Source organism: Rissa tridactyla, chromosome 4 (assembly GCF_028500815.1).
Source record: "Rissa tridactyla isolate bRisTri1 chromosome 4, bRisTri1.patW.cur.20221130, whole genome shotgun sequence".
NCBI classification, from domain to species: domain Eukaryota; kingdom Metazoa; phylum Chordata; class Aves; order Charadriiformes; family Laridae; genus Rissa; species Rissa tridactyla.
In genome coordinates, this window is record NC_071469.1 from 4,691,142 (window position 1) to 4,708,780 (window position 17,639).

Genomic DNA, 17,639 nt, shown 5'->3' on the forward strand with positions numbered 1-17,639 from the left:
CAAAATAGCTATTAAAAAAACACCAAACACCTGTTTGTAGGAACCTCTGGAACTCAACGGTTTTGAACCAAATAGAATTTCATTCAGCAGTTCATGATCTGATAGATACAACTGGCTTGTCTTTTAGGGCACAGAGAGTTAGGCTTTTCACTCTAATCTTAAATTTTTACTGGCTTTAGGCATTAAGATGGCTGGTTAATATATATAAAGTTCAGCATTGTAGTGATATTTGCCATGCCTTGGAAATGGATGATGCTGCAGACCTATTAGAGAAGTGGAGACTAAAGTATGAAGCCCTTAAAATTCACTTTTTATAGGGTTTTATTTTAAGTGCTTGAAAGATTTAGAAGCTGATTCTCTTTTTCTAAAGGGGTGTCTGAATGTGGAAGCTTCGTTCAGTATCCTGGACTTTGCTGTGTGTGAAAGGGCCAAGCTCTCACAGCCTTGGGGTTCAACACCAGGAGTCTGAAGCCAAGAGTCTCAACTCCGGGACTTTGATGGGAGCGAAAGGAAATTAGATGCCAAATCCATGTCAGGCTCTAGGATTTTAGGGGTCTGTTTGCTGAGGCTACTTTGAAAACTCCTGGGAGCCTGTAGAACCATTGACTGATGAGTCCAGCAAAGGTTTGTTAATGCAGAGACAGATCCTTGGTGTAAAGTTGGAGGACTCTCTTCCCCTGAGCAGGAGAGCTGGACTCCATCTCTTCTTGGTCATTCTCCCTGGACAGTTAATGGAACTCTTCTGCCTATGTCAAATAAGGCTGGATGCAGAGGTGACGGAACACTGTACATGTTATGAACATCTCATCCCTGGAGACATTCAAGGCCAGGCTTGATGAGGCTCTGAGCAAGCTGATCTAGTTAAAGATGTCCCAGCTCACTGGAGGGGGGTGGGACTTAGGTGACCTTTAAAGGTGCCTTCAAACCCAACACATCCTTTGATTCTATGATTTCTCGTAAGACGGCAGCGGGGGGTTGGGTCAGGACTGAGCTTGCTGTTGGAGTTCAGGGAAAGCGCTGAGAAGCTTGTAACCACTTTGTGTTTGCACCCTCGGTGACCGGTAAGATAGGACCCTTGACATTTGAGGGAACTGGATCTTCATTGATCCTCACTCACATCGATGCCTTCTATGAGGACAGGCTGAGAGCTGGGGGGGTTCAGCCTGGAGAAAAGAAGGCTTTGGGGAGACCTTAGAGCCCCTTCCAGTACCTAAAGGGGCTCCAGGGAAGATGGGGAGGGACCCTTGATCAGGGAGTGTAGTGATAGGATGAGGGGTAATGGTTTTAAACTGAAAGAGGGCAGATTTAGATTGGATATTAGGAAGAAATTCTTGGCTGTGAGGGTGGTGAGCCCCTGGCCCAGGTTGCCCAGAGAAGCTGTGGCTGCCCCATCCCTGGAGGAGTTCAAGGCCAGGCTGGATGGGGCTTGGAGCAACCTGCGCTGGTGGGAGGTGTCCCTGCCCAGGGCAGGGGGGTTGGAACTGGATGGGCTTTAAGGTCCCTTCCAACCCAAACCATTCTATGGTTCTGTGTAGATCATGTACTTGGATGGATTCGCACCGTAACCAAGTGGAGGGAAATTTCTGGAGAAAGATTTTGCCCTGAAATGGCACTAAGTATTTTCCCTTTGAGTTTGTCAGAGAATTTAAGGGGAAAGGGCAGGGAACAACCTTTAGTTTCCTGGTATTGAGTGTCGCTTCGTTCCTGTACATCTGTGCCAACCCAGATACGGGGTGGCCCCTGGGTGCCAGTCTTGTTGAGAGGCTCTTTACGGCTCAGAGGAGCAGTCGGGCCCCTATGGGTTAGTTGGCATTTCGTATAATCCCTGGTCCACTGTGGCTATCAGGACATGATATTGGAAGAACAGACTTGAAATACGCAACTGGAGCATACACACACACGGATTTTTATATCCCTGGTGGAGCAGGAATGTAGTGTTTTCTGTAAATCAAAGGTAGGGATTAAAAAACCATGGCTGAGAGCACTGGAACGCAGCATATCAAAAGCGAAACGAGCCTGAGGGTCAGAGGGACTTCCCTGGAGCTTGGCAAGGGAGCACATCGGGCACTCGGGTCACGTTCGAGGGGAGGCGAGGCGGGCGGGAAGAGCAGCGAGCTCAGGTAGGCAGAGCCAAAAGCAAGTCTTCTGGGTAACAGAGGCAGAGAAGCGGTAGCTTTTCAGCCTGCAAAATGAACGAGAACGGAGTGCTGGGCGTTATAAAGCCCACGTGAAGAAGCAAGCAGCTGTATTTTGACAGGAGCCGAGGGACACCAGGCAGCAAGTCAGAATATATGTTAAGATTTTCAGAATGGAGCAGAGTTTGTGAGAAGGCCATTTCTCCGAGCTTAATTACTGCAGGTTCTTACTCTGTCAACTGCCGTGTCCAAAAATGAAAGGTGTGTACTTTGTTTCCTTTGAGTAATGCAAGTTCCTGTAAGTCTCTGCCTTTATACTTCTAGAATTAAATTGATAGCAGGTGTAAGGAAGATCAATCAATTACCCCTTTGGAGAAGAAAAAAAAAAACCTACTCACCACTGCAGTGAGAATTCCTCCATGTTGCACCTTTTATTCTTCTCTCCCTCTCATGTAGGAGTATTTCCTATACTGCCAGGTGTATTTTGTGTTATAACTTTGCATTACTAAAGAGCAAAGCAGTTAGTTTCACTGTTTTAGCTGTTTTACCTGTTTTTTCACCCAGTCCAAGCCTGAATCTTGGGCTGTGCTACCATTTCTCCTGTCCTACTTTGGACAGCCAGGCATGTTTCCCCTGGGGAGGCAGATCCACTGTATTTTCCTTTAATTTGTTACTTATTCTGTGTCATCTAAGATGAGCGTGAGCTGTGTGCGGAGGCTTCACCTTTCTTCCTTCAGCATAGAAGACTCTGCTGTATGTACTTACATTCAGTCGGTTTAACTTAACCTGTTTGGTACGGAATTGGAATAGCGGAGAAACAACAGTTGGAAGTTGATGTTGGTCTCAGCTAGAACGCAGAAACGACCTGTCCGGCCTCTGCACGGTGTGGGCACGTCCAAGACACGGGGCTCCCTCCTGCTGGAAGCCAGACCTGAGGTTGTTTGCAGCAGGGAACAGCCGGTGACTTCAGCGACCGCCCTGGTGATTTCTGCCACAAACCATTTCAGACGGTTAAAAAACCTTAGGTCAAATATTATGAAAACTTTCTCTTCGGCTTGAAGCCTCTCCAGTGTTGGAGAACCTCTAGAGTGTGTAGAGTAGCGTGCACCGGGCTCAAACTCTGAGCTTAATAAGAGGAGAGAGGCAAACCATGAGTGAGCATCTTCAAATCTTATGAACATTGTTTACTTCCAGGCCCAAACCTTGTAACTTCTCAGTTCTGTGATATCTGGACTGCACTTTCCAGAATGCTCCAGGGTGACAAAGGTACTCTGAATTCCAACCCTCATAACTATATTTTCCTCTAACTGTTACTATTGGGAGATGCTATTTCTAGTGATAGAGTGCAGCAGTCAGACCGAGTTACTTAAATCCCCTTCTGATGAAATACCATTTTCCCTTTCTTCAGAAGACAGAGACACCCCTGCCTGACAAAAAAAGAATTAAGAGATGCCAGTGAATACACAAGGTATTACTTAACTCAGGTAAAAAGTCAAAATTTGAGTTTTGATGTAAGTTTAATCTGAACAAATCGATTTAGAAATACAGTATAAATAATTCTTAACTTATATAAAACTTGATTAAGAATTCATTTTTTGGTTTGGGTTTGTTTGGTTTTTTTTTACTAACTTTACAAAAGAGCATTTTTGAACGTAGGAGGCAAGACATTTTAACTATGGGCTTTTTGTTAAGCCATGAAATATGTACACACTCACAGTACTTTTCTTTGTGCAAAATCTGTACTGACTGCTAGACTGTACCTTTCCGTACAAAGACAATCTCAGCTTACTTTGCATAGCAGAAAAGCAACACAAAAACCACTAGATACATAACTCTGTTGCCATAATACTTCGGGTAAGCCTTTTGGAAAAATTATTAGACATTAACTTTCTCATTAAGAGCCAGTTTTAATTCCAAAGCATTAATTAAGGCTATTCCAGTACTGAGGTCTCGCCAATAGATGTCCAAAACGCACATTGTCCATCGTACAACCCAAGATGTGTGCACTGTGTTAGCAGTAACGATGCCTGCCAACACATTCAGCAATTTGATACCCTCAAATTAGTCTTCTGACACTTCAAGTTTTCGTTGAGGAATATACAGAGTTCCTTGAGAGATTCTATTGGTACCATCTGAATTAGCAGATAGTGAAGGTCCCGTGTTCGGCCCTCCTGGGGTGCGGAAAAAGTTCTCTGTAGCTGCCTGGGGCACTTGGGGTTCCTTTGGAACACAAGGCTAAAGAGAAGAGAGAAAATTACGTTCATTTAAGGGGAAGAAAAAAAACAGTGAATTCTAGTTTTAGGTTTCTGCAGGATTTTCGCTAACTACTTTTTTTTTCCTGAAAATTCAAAATTAACAACTCTTTACTGAGAACAATATACCTGTATTCCTTGATATATCTATGAATATATATATAAACACAATTAAATAAAAATCTGGTTTCTCTAACTTGAAAGTAGATTAGGAGAGTAGCGAGAAGGAAAGATAAGATAAAGTAAAAAATGGACAATTTGCTAATAAGTCTCATCTCAGATCTGTGCAAAATCCTCCCTCTAAAACAGTTGTCTCTTCACGTATTGTCATCTCCCAGCTGGCTCCGCTTCCACAACAAGTGAGATACTTGTTCTTCCTTTCTAACCTCTCAATTATATTGCACTTACGCTGGCCTTCGCTGCCAACTCTTTTTCGACACTGCTGATTTATAAAGATTAAAAAAAAATATGTTTGTTTAAAAATGTTACCAGCTGTAAAGGAATAACTGCACTATACCCCCCACTCCACCCACCACGCTCAGGAAGTTGCAATATATTTTTACTTACCTTCTCCTCTTGCAAGTTCACATTTTCTGAGCTATGGCTGACGTTTTCTGGTTGTGAAGAGACTGGCACGTGCTGAAGAACGGGATTTGCAGGAACTTGCACACCCGCAGGTATTAGTCCTACGTGTTGCAGTGTAAAGTTCAGAACTGAAGAACTGGGATTTGGGGCAGAACTGGTATTGCTTGAATTGAGACTGGAGCCGCTCAGTACAGGTGCAGCAGCTATAGAAGTTGGCGACAGCATTATATTCAAGGGTGTTATATGAAAAGCAGGGATGTTTACTGCTTTCAGTTCAGATGCCGTCATTGGAATGACGCCTGAAAGAGAAAAATCAAGTGTTGAAGGGCATTAAAAATTGGGACCCAAGCCATTGCCTTAGTAGGATGAACGTGGCCCACAATCCTTTAAGCCAGACAGCTGTATGTGAGGACAGGCTGAGAGAGTTGGGGGGGTTCAGCCTGGAGAAGAGAAGGCTCCGGGGAGACCTTAGAGCCCCTTCCAGTACCTAAAGGGGCTCCAGGAAAGCTGGGGAGGGGCTTTTTACATGGGAATACAGTGATAGGATGAGGGGTAATGGCTTCAAACAGAAAGAGGGGAGATTTAGATTGGATATTAGGAAGAAATCCTTTCCTGTGAGGGTGGTGAGCCCCTGGCCCAGGTTGCCCAGAGAAGCTGTGGCTGCCCCATCCCTGGAGGTGTTCAAGGCCAGGCTGGATGGGGCTTGGAGCAACCTGGGCTGGTGGGAGGTCTCCCTGCCCAGGGCAGGGGGGTTGGAACTGGATGATCTTTAGGGTCCCTTCCAACCCAAACCACCCTACGATTCTATGATTTAACACTCACCAGCAATGGGTGAGCTGTAGGTAGTGTGCTGTAATGAACATATCCCAGCTTTCTCTTCATCAGGAAAGCCTGCCTTGTTGCCATGGGTGCACTGAGTAAGAGGAATAAGATAACCGGATGGAAAAAAAGTCTGAAAAAGAAAAAGACAATACGCCTTTACCCCAAATGCGTAATCAACACAAAACGAAGTTTTTCTCCAAAGTTGCGTCCCCCTTGCCTTGTTCTTATTCTTTATCCCCTGTATCCCCAGGATCCTGTATTCCATGCCTGTACTACCTTCTGTCTGAAATTAGACACAACTGACTCAAGGACACCCTCTTTAAATTAAGACTGCCCGACTGTGCAGGAGTCATCTGGCTCCATTTCCAGCTGATATCCCCAGTGAGGAACTGGAAACCCATCTGGGATTAACACAGTTCAATTACACTGGGCAAAAGAGAAATCCTGATATTGAATACTTCGGGGTTTTTTTCCAGAAGAAACATCTGGACCCCGTAATCATCGTGTCACCTCATTCTTGGGTTGTGTTTTTCCTAAGACAAATATTGGAAGACAATCCTTTTGCATTTACAAGTTCTGTTTTCATCAACAGAACTGTTCTTCATTCAGGTTTTCTACAGTAGGAAGTCTTAACTGCAGAATACCAAATTTTACTGACTAAGAGAGTTTCATGTGATTCTGTTGTAAATCAAAGTATTTGAGACTAAATATACACAAACAAAGGACTGGGGAGGTAAGGGATCTCAATGTTGCCTTCATCTACTTAGTTATGATCTTCATCCCAATGAAAGCATGAAAGTCACTTTGTGTCCTCTTACTGTTGTACTTAATGCAGAAATAGAAGTCCTACATTCCTACAAAATAAGATTTTAACAGCACACTAAAATTAATCCAACCAAAGACAATCTTTATATGTTTATTTGTTCCTTTTGCAAAGACTCCGAGTGGTGTTTTCCCAGGTAATGGCAAGCTGTGCCGTGGTGTCTGACAAAGCTTACCTCGTGAGCAGGAATGGCAAATGCTACAGGTATGTCTTGTTTGGTTTTGATTTTGCCCTCATCTTCTGGAATCTCTTCTCTTTTACACTGGTCAGAGCAATTTGCCATGTTTTGATCTAATGTTTCAGTTTTGTTCTGTCTCTCTGGCTGGAAATTGTCCATTTCACGATTCATTTGTGAGCTATTGGAAGGTGGTCGTTCATTTTTAATGGATTCTCCCTTTAAAAAAAGCACATAGAAAGACAAAGGCAGAGACTGTAAGACTTAACAATCTCAATTACAGGTCTACAATGACATTTATACAAAATTAGGAAGGCAAGTTTTCTCCTTTCTCCTGATTCCCAAGTTTGTGCTGTAAACATTTCTAGTCAGTAAGACAACCGGATCCATGTTATCCCCTCTTGCTCCTTCACAGCTCGAGGACGTTTGACACCACATGTTGTCACAACACGCTGGTAACATTTCACCACTGTTTTGGCAAGCGCAATTTAAAGCAGACTAATAATTTACAGAGCCACTAAAGCATTCAGCAACCAAGGAGCAGAAAGAAATCCAGATCGTCTCTCCATACGCATCAAGTGTTATCTGAACCTCTTATTCTCTTCATGTGCTGCATTATTACGCCTACAACAATCCAACGTCAACATGCCCATTAGACGGAAATATTTACTGTTTATTCTGCCTGATGCTTTGCAAATACCAGTAAGATTATGTGCTACTTGAGAGAGAAAGATACACGTGTGTGTAAACAGCCCCCCAAACATCAGCAAGCACAACAGATGAATGTCAACCCATTCAAGCATAATGTTATTTAAAACACCCCCACACACTAGGCTCCTAAATCACTTTGAAAATGAGTAGGTGACAACATCATTAAGCTACAAGATGGCATTTTAAAAATAGTTGAACTTACCAGCGAAGTATCAAGGCTTTCCTCATCACTTCTACACCTTTTAAATAAATTATTCTCTTGTAATGCTTGTGATCTTTTAAGGCACCGCTCTGATGAATTTTCTGATTTTGTATTCGGTCTTTCTTTAGCTGTCAGGCACTTTGTTGGATCATCTGTAGCTATCTGATTGTCCCCTTCCTCAGTGGATATTTTATTTACTACTTTTGAATTAATACTTTCAATTCCAGTTAAATTAGCACGCGGTAGAGGCTGCAACATGAAACTCGGGCTGTACGTTGTCACAGTGTGGGCTGGGGAAGGATGCAGGTAAATGGCATAGGAAACACCAGAATGCGTCTGAGGTAGGATGACTGGTGAGACTGGGCTGTGGCTTGGAGGACAGACGCCCAGTGGCTGCGGGAGAGCCGGCTGCTCAGAGGGTGCTGCAGGGCGAGGAGGTTGGGGCTTGAGGACCACCTCAGGCAAGGACAAATTACAGTCCAAAGCAGATCTCGACAATTTCATTTTCATCTCTTTTGCTTTCCTTAAAAAAAAACAACCACAAACAATCAAAAAAAGCCAAAACAATTTTTAATACCTTCATGCAGAAATTAATGCCCTGACATTCGTATATTTGTATTTTCTGCAACACAAAGACTTAACGTAAACTTGTACTTCTCAATCCACTAAACAGAAAATAAGTGAAAAAACAGCCTGCAGTATCAGGGATTACCCTTTTTTGCAGACTGTTGCCCAATTCAAACGGAGCCTAGCTTTAACTTAACAGCCAGTGACAAAATAAAGCTTCTCACCTTAATAATTGTGCTAACTTACTTTGATTGTCCTTCCAGCTGATGTTTAGCAATTACTGGAACCTGAGCCATTTTACTTGGGAAAGCTGATATATTTTGATCAGTACCTGGTTGGAGGGGGGAAAACAAAACAAACCTGTTAGTACATCAAATGTAAAAGTTAAATTTTGGCTTGAGGAGAATACATTATTTAACGTGACATATGCATCTAATGAGAAGACACTAAGACTTCATGTTATCCTCAAACCGCAGCCCAGATTGGATTTGATCAATTGGACGGTAGCTTACGTCAACCAAATTTTAAAGCCTCAGCTCCATTTTTTTTTTTTCCCTCCAAAGAGGATACCTAACGAGAACGTGAATGTTGATAGGTAATTTTCTGGCAATTTTATGGAATACAGAACTGCTTAGATAGTAAGATCTAAAGCACAGTTTCCACAACAAACCAGGGTTAGAGCAGTTCATACAGAAAGATACAATATCCAGAGAATCAGCTACACTACACAAACAGAAGGTTTGTAGCTAGTAAGACATCACACAAAGCGTAGACAGTGGTATGTTAAAAGGGATTTAATATTAATTTTAAACCCAAAATAGTAATATGCCACTCCTCGTGTATTTGGTGTGAAAGAGGCAACTGGAGTTCCCTATAGAGTGCTGAATTTGGTCCAGATCTCAATGAATATATTTACTTTGCTGCAATTGCACAAGCTGTGCCTGGATTTGTTCCACCAAACTGGAAAGAGCTTCTACTAATTGCAGAGCTTACGCGCTGAACACAGATCAGTTCAGCTTTGTCTTCACTATCAGTCCTGTAAGGCCTCAGATTTACAGGCGATGTATATTTTTCCCCATCTTGTGTATTTTTGACAGTTCTTAAGACATGTTTGTTGTAAGCAGGCATACCCACGCATCCGTATCTCCTGCGAGAAGATGGCAAGTCTGAATATTTAATGCAAGACTACATCTGAGTTAAAAACAAACTTAGAAAAAGAGACGTACTTGCACTTATTTTAACTGGACTGGTGGGAGCAGACTGGATCTTTCTTCTGTCGTTCTCTATACTTTTAACTAACTTTATTAAAGATGGATGCCGAGTGAAGTTTTGCTTTCCTCTTGAAGGAAAAAGGTTTTTCGAACACTGCTCTTTGGAAGGGATGGATTCTGAAATAGGTGGGGGAGAGGTCGTAGAAGTTGTTTCAAGTTTTGTACCTAAAAAGCAGAGAAAAACCCAGAGAGTAAATAGGTATCGTATGCAGATTCAGCAACGAAAAGCAGTTATTTGAGCCTGGCTTATAATTATTGAAGAACCAGCAGCAGCAAAAATGGAGACGTGAGAGTTTCAGTATGAGTACATCGACTACGTGGAAATACATACTGGTGTGCGGCGCTGGCAAGGACAGTGGTGTGACTAGCAAAAACTTTCTGCTTAGTTTACTCTGTGTTTTGGTCAAAAAAATTCTAGCAGAGAAAACAAAGAAACAATCAAAATCATCAGCAGAACAAAAGGAAATGACACATACACCTACCCTGAATATTTGGCAAGACCTCAGGTCCGGTCCACTTGAATGCTGGTTTTCTGCCTCTCTCCTCTGTAACATGAACTTTCTTGATAAGCTCAAGGCTACTGAGAACATTTGCTATGTCGTAAAGTCTCCTAATTTTGGCTGAAATAAAATAAACAAATGTAAAGTATAGCAATTCTGATTAACAAGTTAACATAGTTCAGATTAAAAATGTTATAACGCCCTTTTAGCAGCTAAAAGGAAAACCTTCTATTATTTTTTTATACGAAAAATTTTGTGGAACAGGTATTTATACTATGAAATAACATATCACAATATAAGATATCACAAAATTATAATTTACATAATTATATGTAATATAGAATGTCAGATACAGAGCTAGAAATTACTGCTAAGTATATTATGCTAAATATAGGAAAAAACATTTTCAAAACAAATTAGGTTCTGTGCAATGACCAAACCTATACAATAGGATTCTAAATTCTGTAGTGAAAATAAGTAGCTTAAAAGGCAGGTACACACACGCAGTGCTGAACATGGGAACTAGAGGGAAGAGACACACTAAAATCCACCGGGATAATCATCCTGCGTGGTTTTTAACTGTCTTCAGGGTGAGCAATTGGGGAAAGGTTTTAGGCAGCAGTCTCATGACAAGTGACTTCTGGGCTGCAAAGTGAACGTGCTTAGGCCAAAGCTGCTGTTACTGCAAATTTAAAGTCGAGCACGTTGTAGAAGTTGGGACTATGCTTCTTAACCAAGAACACAGTAAAACACGCGATACCTGACATACAGACACACAGATGGAATGCCCTGAAAATGCTTTTATTGCAAGACAGACATCCTGGAAGAAGACGAAAGAATGAAAGCAAACAAAAACTCCCTATTGAGCACACACCCACCCTCTCTCTCTATGTTGCCATGATGCAGTGGAAAGGAAATTACGAACTGAAACCAACAAGGATCAGGTTTTTTTTTTGCATAGACACAATTCCACTAAAAAAAAAGCAATTGAGTCTGTCTGAGACTCAAGGAAGGGTGCAATTTTCAATGAAACCCGCAATTAATTCTTGATCCCTCAAGAGCAGGCACATTTTTGATTATTCTAGACGTACACGGCTAGACCTAGAAGTACCTTTTTATTTGAATGAAGAGGAAAAGGAGGAAGCATGCAGGGAACTGAGAGCAGGGTAAAAGAATGAAGAAATAATTGGCAGTTAAGCACTGGGTTTCACTTCCTCTCACGTCTAAGTTATTAACAGGACTTTTACAGAATTTCTTTAGATTTCCAACAAATAACTTATATGAGCAGAACACAGATTTGCATGATTCTGGGGCACCTTTCATGAAATGACGCTTAAATCTTTGAAACACTGCTTGAGGAAAGGGAAAGAGAAATTGTGACCAGTAAGCAGCCTTGTGGCATTCAGGAGAGAGGATTTAATGGACTTTTTCTCTTACGTGGTCATTATGGATCCATGACTATACACAAGTGGGTCCCTATTAAAAACTGCGCAAGGTGTTTAGTGAGTTTTTGGAGGCTCAAATATCTTTATGGCAGGAAAAAGATGATGGTATTTTACACTACCTAAGCTTACACTTGATATTTCTGTTTAGAGTAAGATCAAAAAGCAGCCAGCAACAGCAGCATTTTACTTACTTTTAAATTTGCTTTTATCTAAGTCTTCTAACTGGTCTTCTCCAATCAAGATTTTAGCAGCAACTTCAAGGCTTACTATTTGAGGAGTCGACACAAGAAACAGCATCACAAATTTCTGACTCATCACTCGTAAAGACTTGTCTTTCCTGCTATTTACTGACGCTGCAGCAGACAGGAGAAAGGATTAAAGTATTAGGTGACACGCCAGCTACAGACATTTTTAAAACACTGAAGAAATTTGTCACTAACAATTATTATAACAACAAACAACACAGCAACTAGGCAGGGCTGATGTGGACTCCAGAATCGTGTTTCTACATGGCAAGAATCAGATAATTAGGTGGATACCACGTCTAACTACAAAGAAGCGCGATGTTCCCCCTTATACACGTTCCCTATCAAGTTGTACTCTTAAAGATGCTTAACTGCAGGTTATACAATGTATTTAACAACCCTTAATTAACATTTCTTCCACTAATCAAACCTAAATTAAAAAAATAGATTGAGTAATTTATACTTTCCGCTTCTATAACATTCAATGGTAACAAATCCTGCAAATTGGACTGTATGTTGGGTACATTTGATAGTTTCACCTGGTGCCCCCTTGTTCTTGCACTGTAAAAACAAAATACGCATGCAAGAATTGAATGAATGAGAACTGAAAGAGCGTAGAGCACTTTTTCTCACCACAAACAGTTGTGGTGCTTTTCAAGCACTAGCATTTCAGAAAAAAAAAAAAGGTCCAATAAATGTTTTTTCCAAGTTCATAGATATTTATCATTACAAGCATGTATTATTCTTGGCGTTACAGACTATTATTACCAGCACGAAATTCCATTCCTGGGAGCTCGACAAAAGACATTTCTGAATGCTCACTTGAGCCAAAAGATCTTGCCATTTCTTCATTTCTTTCACCATCGAAATCAAATTCGTGCTCATACTCTCTCTTCTTGATCATCTGAATTTGTTGTGTGTATTTGTTCTCTTCTCCAACTTTTTTCAAAGCCTGCAGGGTTTTGGAGAGATTGTGTCGCCCGTGCCAAGTGTATCTGTTCTTGGCAAGGCGGCTCACCATGTGGAGGCTCTCTAGCACGTTCACAATATCATATATGCGTCTACGTTCAACATCTGAAAAAAAAAAGAAAGATGAACGTGACATCTCGACTACATAAAATATGTTTCGTCAGACGTTTACCTGAAACATGGTTTGCACGGAGAAGGCATCAGTTACCTGTACTTCCCCCTTCTCTTAATACACTTCTGAGCCACTTTTGCCAATTCCTCTTTACAAAGGTTTCTGAAAATAGCCCTCATAGATCTCGCCAGCAAGGAAAACAATTCTTGTTTCAGATATAAGGACTTGCTTTTCCACAGTTACACTTGGTTTACAGCGTTCCTTAAGAAAACTTACTGTTGCCAGAAGAGCCACTCGATGGGTTTCAATACAGCTTTTAAAAAATCCCAAACCATTTTTAATTATTCATTGCATCAATTTTAGATCATCTCATTAAATATCCTGGGTAACTCATGGTAGACAACTGTTCTGCAACTTGCTTGTATACGTTACTCTATTAACACACTGTCCTTTTGACTGTTAAATTCTTGTTTTGACTAGGCATTTTCTAAAAGAGATGATATTTTGTACAGAGTATAAATAAAATAGACAATTTTGTTTAATTTGCAATTCATCCCTCTTCTGTGTCCCCCAACGTATTCTGAAGATATAATGACACCAAATATTTTATAGCAGTATAAATTGTAACTATTATCAGTGTTATAATCTGTAGAATTCTCTAATTTCATTGCTCTGATAAAAAAAAAAGCTTCAGCTTAATGTTAGCAACTCAGATTCTCCGTAGATCATTGGCGTGACTTAAAAATAGTGATAAAAAAGGAGAAAATTAAATTATCATAGAGAGCAGAAAGTTGTTTCTCACTTTGATGTCACGACTGGACAGGAAGTCATAGGTTCAGCTTGAGAAACGCTAGTTCCTGCCGCAAAAATCCAACCCCTAATCTTAGCCATCATCTCTAGATCCAAAAAAGTGCAACTGGTTATTTGTGGTATCGGCAATAATTTAGATGTTTAATATTAAACATAATTCAGAGTTTCTGAATTCAGCTCACTGAAGAAACTTCAGCTTTTTAAAAGAATTGCTCTAAGAATGAAGAGTTTAAAGACAGGTTTGAATAAGTTTGCGAGTATGCAGCAGGGACTCAGAATTTTACGGAGCAAAAATGTAGGTTATTGGCACGATTGTATGAGGAAATATATAATAGCATATACACCAACTTACTAAGCTCTTCAGCTACTTCATCCAGGCAAATGTAATTATTCTCTGCGGTGCTGGGGTAATCAGGATATCGAGCTAAGAATTTATGACACAGTAATCCTAGACTTTTCTCTTTGCGACTTGGTTGAGATTTTTCATATTCGTCTCCCGATAAGTGCTCCTGCATGGAAATAAGAAACAGAGAATTTGAAATTTTTTGCAATAAATGTGCAAACGTAGATCATTAACAGCTTTATTGTGAGCAGTGCCAAAGGACTGGTGTTTTCCTTTGTCTGTGAAATAAAACCAGCAAAACGTTGCCCATTGTAACTAGGCAATATACTAGGCAATATCGCTAGTTATATTTGGTAAATCCTCCGAAATCAAAATTTTAAAACCGTTGCAGCATGTTAATGTATAGCTTTTTATACTGAATAAACAGCCTTCAGCTAACTTTTTTAAAAAAAAGTAAATACAGAAGACAGCTTTACAATGTACCTGCAAACAGTGTTTTGCCTGTAGGACCTCACTGGGGTTGTTTGACAGCTCTCTTCTCTGCTCTCTGCTCCTAATCTCCGGACTGGCTGCGCTAATCAGCATTTTCAGGTTGGAAGTCGGCGTCCATGGATCCGCCGGGAGGATTTCTTTAGGTTTTGGGGGGGTGGTGAGAGGCTGACAGTCGGGCTGGAGCTCCGTCAACACCGAATGTGAGGTAGCTGCTTGTTTCAAAGGGGTTTTCAAAACGCTTCTGTACGGCTCGGAAGAATGATTTTCCTATGCATCAAGAAAAAAAAAGAAAGACAGGGATGTTAAAACCCAGCAGCGCCATAATCCATTTGCTGATAACAGTCAAAGTGGAATCAAACCTAATTGCATTTTTTGGGTAGCTCCAAGTCAAAGGTCGCAGCCTTGCTCTGAACCAAGGAACCTTGAAACCAGTTCTCTGGCGTAGCTTGAGCCCTGGCACCCACAGTATTCCCGAGGGAATTCTCCTTTTCTTTCCCTCTAGGGAAAATATAGTTAAGGGGAATATTAATGCGTAGCAGAAAGCTAAAAAGAATGAGTGAAAAAAACCTTTGATTAAGAAAAAAAAAAAAACCGGGGCGAGGAGGAAGTCCTGCTCGCTGCAAAGATAAGTTTTAGGAAATTCTGTTACGGATAGAAATTGAAGATAGAAATTTAGAAGAAGATAGAAATACGGATAGAAATTTTTTTTTCCCGCGCGTTCGTTGCGATCCCGGCGGCTCCACGCCCGGAGAACCCGCGCCGGGGGCTGTCACCGGCCCGACCCCGCCGCCCGCGGGAGACGGGAACCCCCGGGGGTGCGGGGAAGGGTGAGGGTGGCCGCTCGTCCCTCTCCCGCCCCTCCGGAGGCATTACCTTGTCGCCGGTCCCCATCTCCGCCTGCTGCATTCTCCCGCCGCGCAGCGTCGGGGACGGGGGACGCTCACCGGTCGCTCCGCATCGCGGGTCCCGCCGGTTCTGCGGGGCGGGAGGAGGTGAAGCGTTAACCGGGAAACCGGCGGGGGTGGGGACACACCGGCCACCGGCGCCCACCTTGGCCGGTTCCCGCCGCCGGGGACCTTCTCGTCGCCTCCCGCCTCTGGGCCCGGCCCGCGCCCGCCGCCCCAACGGCCCCGGCCCCGCCCAGCACTAGCCGCTGAGGGCGCGGCCCCGCCGATTGGCCGCCGCCGGCGGGCGGGTGGGCGGCGCCCTTCCGGGATCCGGTTTAAACATTTGGCGCCAGCACCGGGCCCGGAGCGCTGCTCCATGGCTGCTGCCGTTCCGCCGCCCGCCCCGCGTGAGAGCCGGCACCCACCGGGAGCGGTGCCGCCGCCGCCACCTGGTCCCGCTGAGGCCCGTCCCGCCGCGGCCGCTCCCGGTACCGATTTGAATTCGATCCGCTGAGCCGCCGCAGGCAGGGCCGGGGCGGCCCAGCCAATCAGCTCGCGGCCCTCCACCTCGTGCAGCCAATCCGAGCGCCGCGTTCACCGGCCGTTCCCGCCTCCCGCCGCCGCCGGGCGGGGGCGGTCGGGGCTCGCGGGCGGGGGGCGGTTTGGCGGGAAGCGGGGCGCGCGGGGCAGGGCGCGCGCCGCCTCACACCCCCCCCCCCCCCGCGCCCCAACGGCCGCGAGCGTGAGGGGGAGCGGGCGCGAAGGGGATTAGCGCGGGCGAGGGGCGCTAATTGGTTTTGCGCAGCTAATTATCTGCCGCCCGTTCTCCCTGTGTGCCAGAGGCCGAGCAGGTCGGTCGCCCCTCACAGAGGCCGCCGCCGTCCCCTCCCGGCCGCGTCTCGGGCGCCCGTTCGAGGGGCGCCGCGGCCTTTACGCCCTTTAAAACAACGAAATACTCGATCGTGCCCCAGCTAGCTGCTTCCCCGGGCCCAGACGCCCCCGGGAAGGCTCCTTCACCCGCCCCGGGCGCAGCCTGCTTCGGGAAACAGGTTCGAGTAACTCATGTGCTCTTAACTGTGAGGTAAAGCACTTAAAAAAGAGAAAAACCCCAATTTAATAACTTACTGATTGCATGGCTTATTGTGGGGGGGGATCAGCGAGTATTGACTTTCTGGCTGAGGGGTATTAGTGCCCCCTGAGATAAGATTCAGTAGCTGTCAGGTATTAAGATGGGCTTTAACGCTTATCACACACATTACAACACTTCTGTTTTGCAGGTAGCTATTTGGGATTCGAAACTGCTTTACTTTGAGCAATTCTTGTGCTAGAGCTAGGCTTGCATAAAGACAAAACCTTTCAATGTAACTTTCTGAAAGGAAATCTTTGAAAGCATGTAAATTCAAACTGAAAAATTACCAAAGCAACCTTTACTCCCTGATGTCACCAACTGTTTAACAGCCAAAGTTTATGCTCCTGCAGTGTGTACCTGCCTCACCTTAACAAGCAAGGTTTAGGATTCGGTGGACATTTGTTCTTTTTCTGTGCTTTGATGCAATTATGGCATATTGGCTTCATTTTGTAAAAGGTGCACTGGAAGGTATAATTGTTATGGTAACCCAGAATTGGTGACTCCCAAGAAGTATGATTATGAATACTAAAAAATAGTGGGCTTGTGTTTTTTTTTTTTTCCAGGGATGATCCCATGCGATACTGTGTTTGCTGGAATTGGAATTACTTAAATGAGCAAATGCATTTATGTGTTTCAGAAATCAAACTGGGAGAAAAAAATAATCAGGCTTTTACGTTCAAGCTGTCGCTTGATTACTTTTTTCATTTATGCTGAGCTTTGAAAATGACCCTTATTCCCTAATCAAGAAGCCATTATCTCTGTTCAAACACATCATAGTTCCCTTTGTTCAGGGGAGATCTTTGCTAGTCTCAAAGTTAGCCTTACAATCTGTCCGTTTTGACAGTATCGCATATTTTAAGGTAAACGTTAAAAGAACTGCTAATATTATTGCAGTTATGGAAGTAATTATTATCTTGGTAACTTGTGCGCCTCTTGTGTGGTCTTCCTTACTATGCTACTGCCTTTGCTTTTCTGAGATTATACAAATACTCTTTGTATTTCCTTCTGCTTTTGCTTGAGTTGCTCTCTGGATCCCTAGGTATAGGAAGCAGTGCTTATGTTCTCTGATAGGCACCTTTTAAAGAGAAAAGCATAAGGATTAAAAATTGTATGGCCCTGACTGGAGACCAGAAACACCAGTACCAAGTTAAGAAGAGGTCTTTT

General features: G+C 43.2%; 1 protein-coding gene across 3 annotated transcripts; it reads right to left on the bottom strand.

Annotated features, from left to right (window-relative positions):
- Window positions 1–3,731: 3,731 nt before the first annotated feature.
- Window positions 3,732–15,565, bottom strand: E2F8 (E2F transcription factor 8). Of its 3 annotated transcripts, XM_054197535.1 has the most exons (14): window positions 15,333–15,364; window positions 14,819–14,957; window positions 14,451–14,726; window positions 13,977–14,133; window positions 12,502–12,807; window positions 11,680–11,841; window positions 10,026–10,163; window positions 9,499–9,708; window positions 8,519–8,603; window positions 7,706–8,228; window positions 6,793–7,011; window positions 5,795–5,924; window positions 4,955–5,271; window positions 3,732–4,370 (listed from the first exon to the last, which is right to left on the bottom strand). In XM_054197535.1, exons 3-14 carry the CDS (start codon window positions 14,550–14,552, stop codon window positions 4,197–4,199), a joined length of 2,523 nt encoding a protein of 840 aa, XP_054053510.1. In that variant the 5' UTR covers window positions 14,553–14,726; window positions 14,819–14,957; window positions 15,333–15,364; the 3' UTR covers window positions 3,732–4,196. The 3 variants fall into 3 exon arrangements, with proteins under 3 accessions (XP_054053510.1, XP_054053509.1, XP_054053508.1); XM_054197534.1 differs by lacking the exon at window positions 14,819–14,957 and having other exon boundaries at window positions 12,556–12,807; window positions 15,333–15,565; XM_054197533.1 differs by lacking the exon at window positions 14,819–14,957 and having other exon boundaries at window positions 15,333–15,565.
- Between the last annotated feature and the right edge of the window lie 2,074 nt (window positions 15,566–17,639).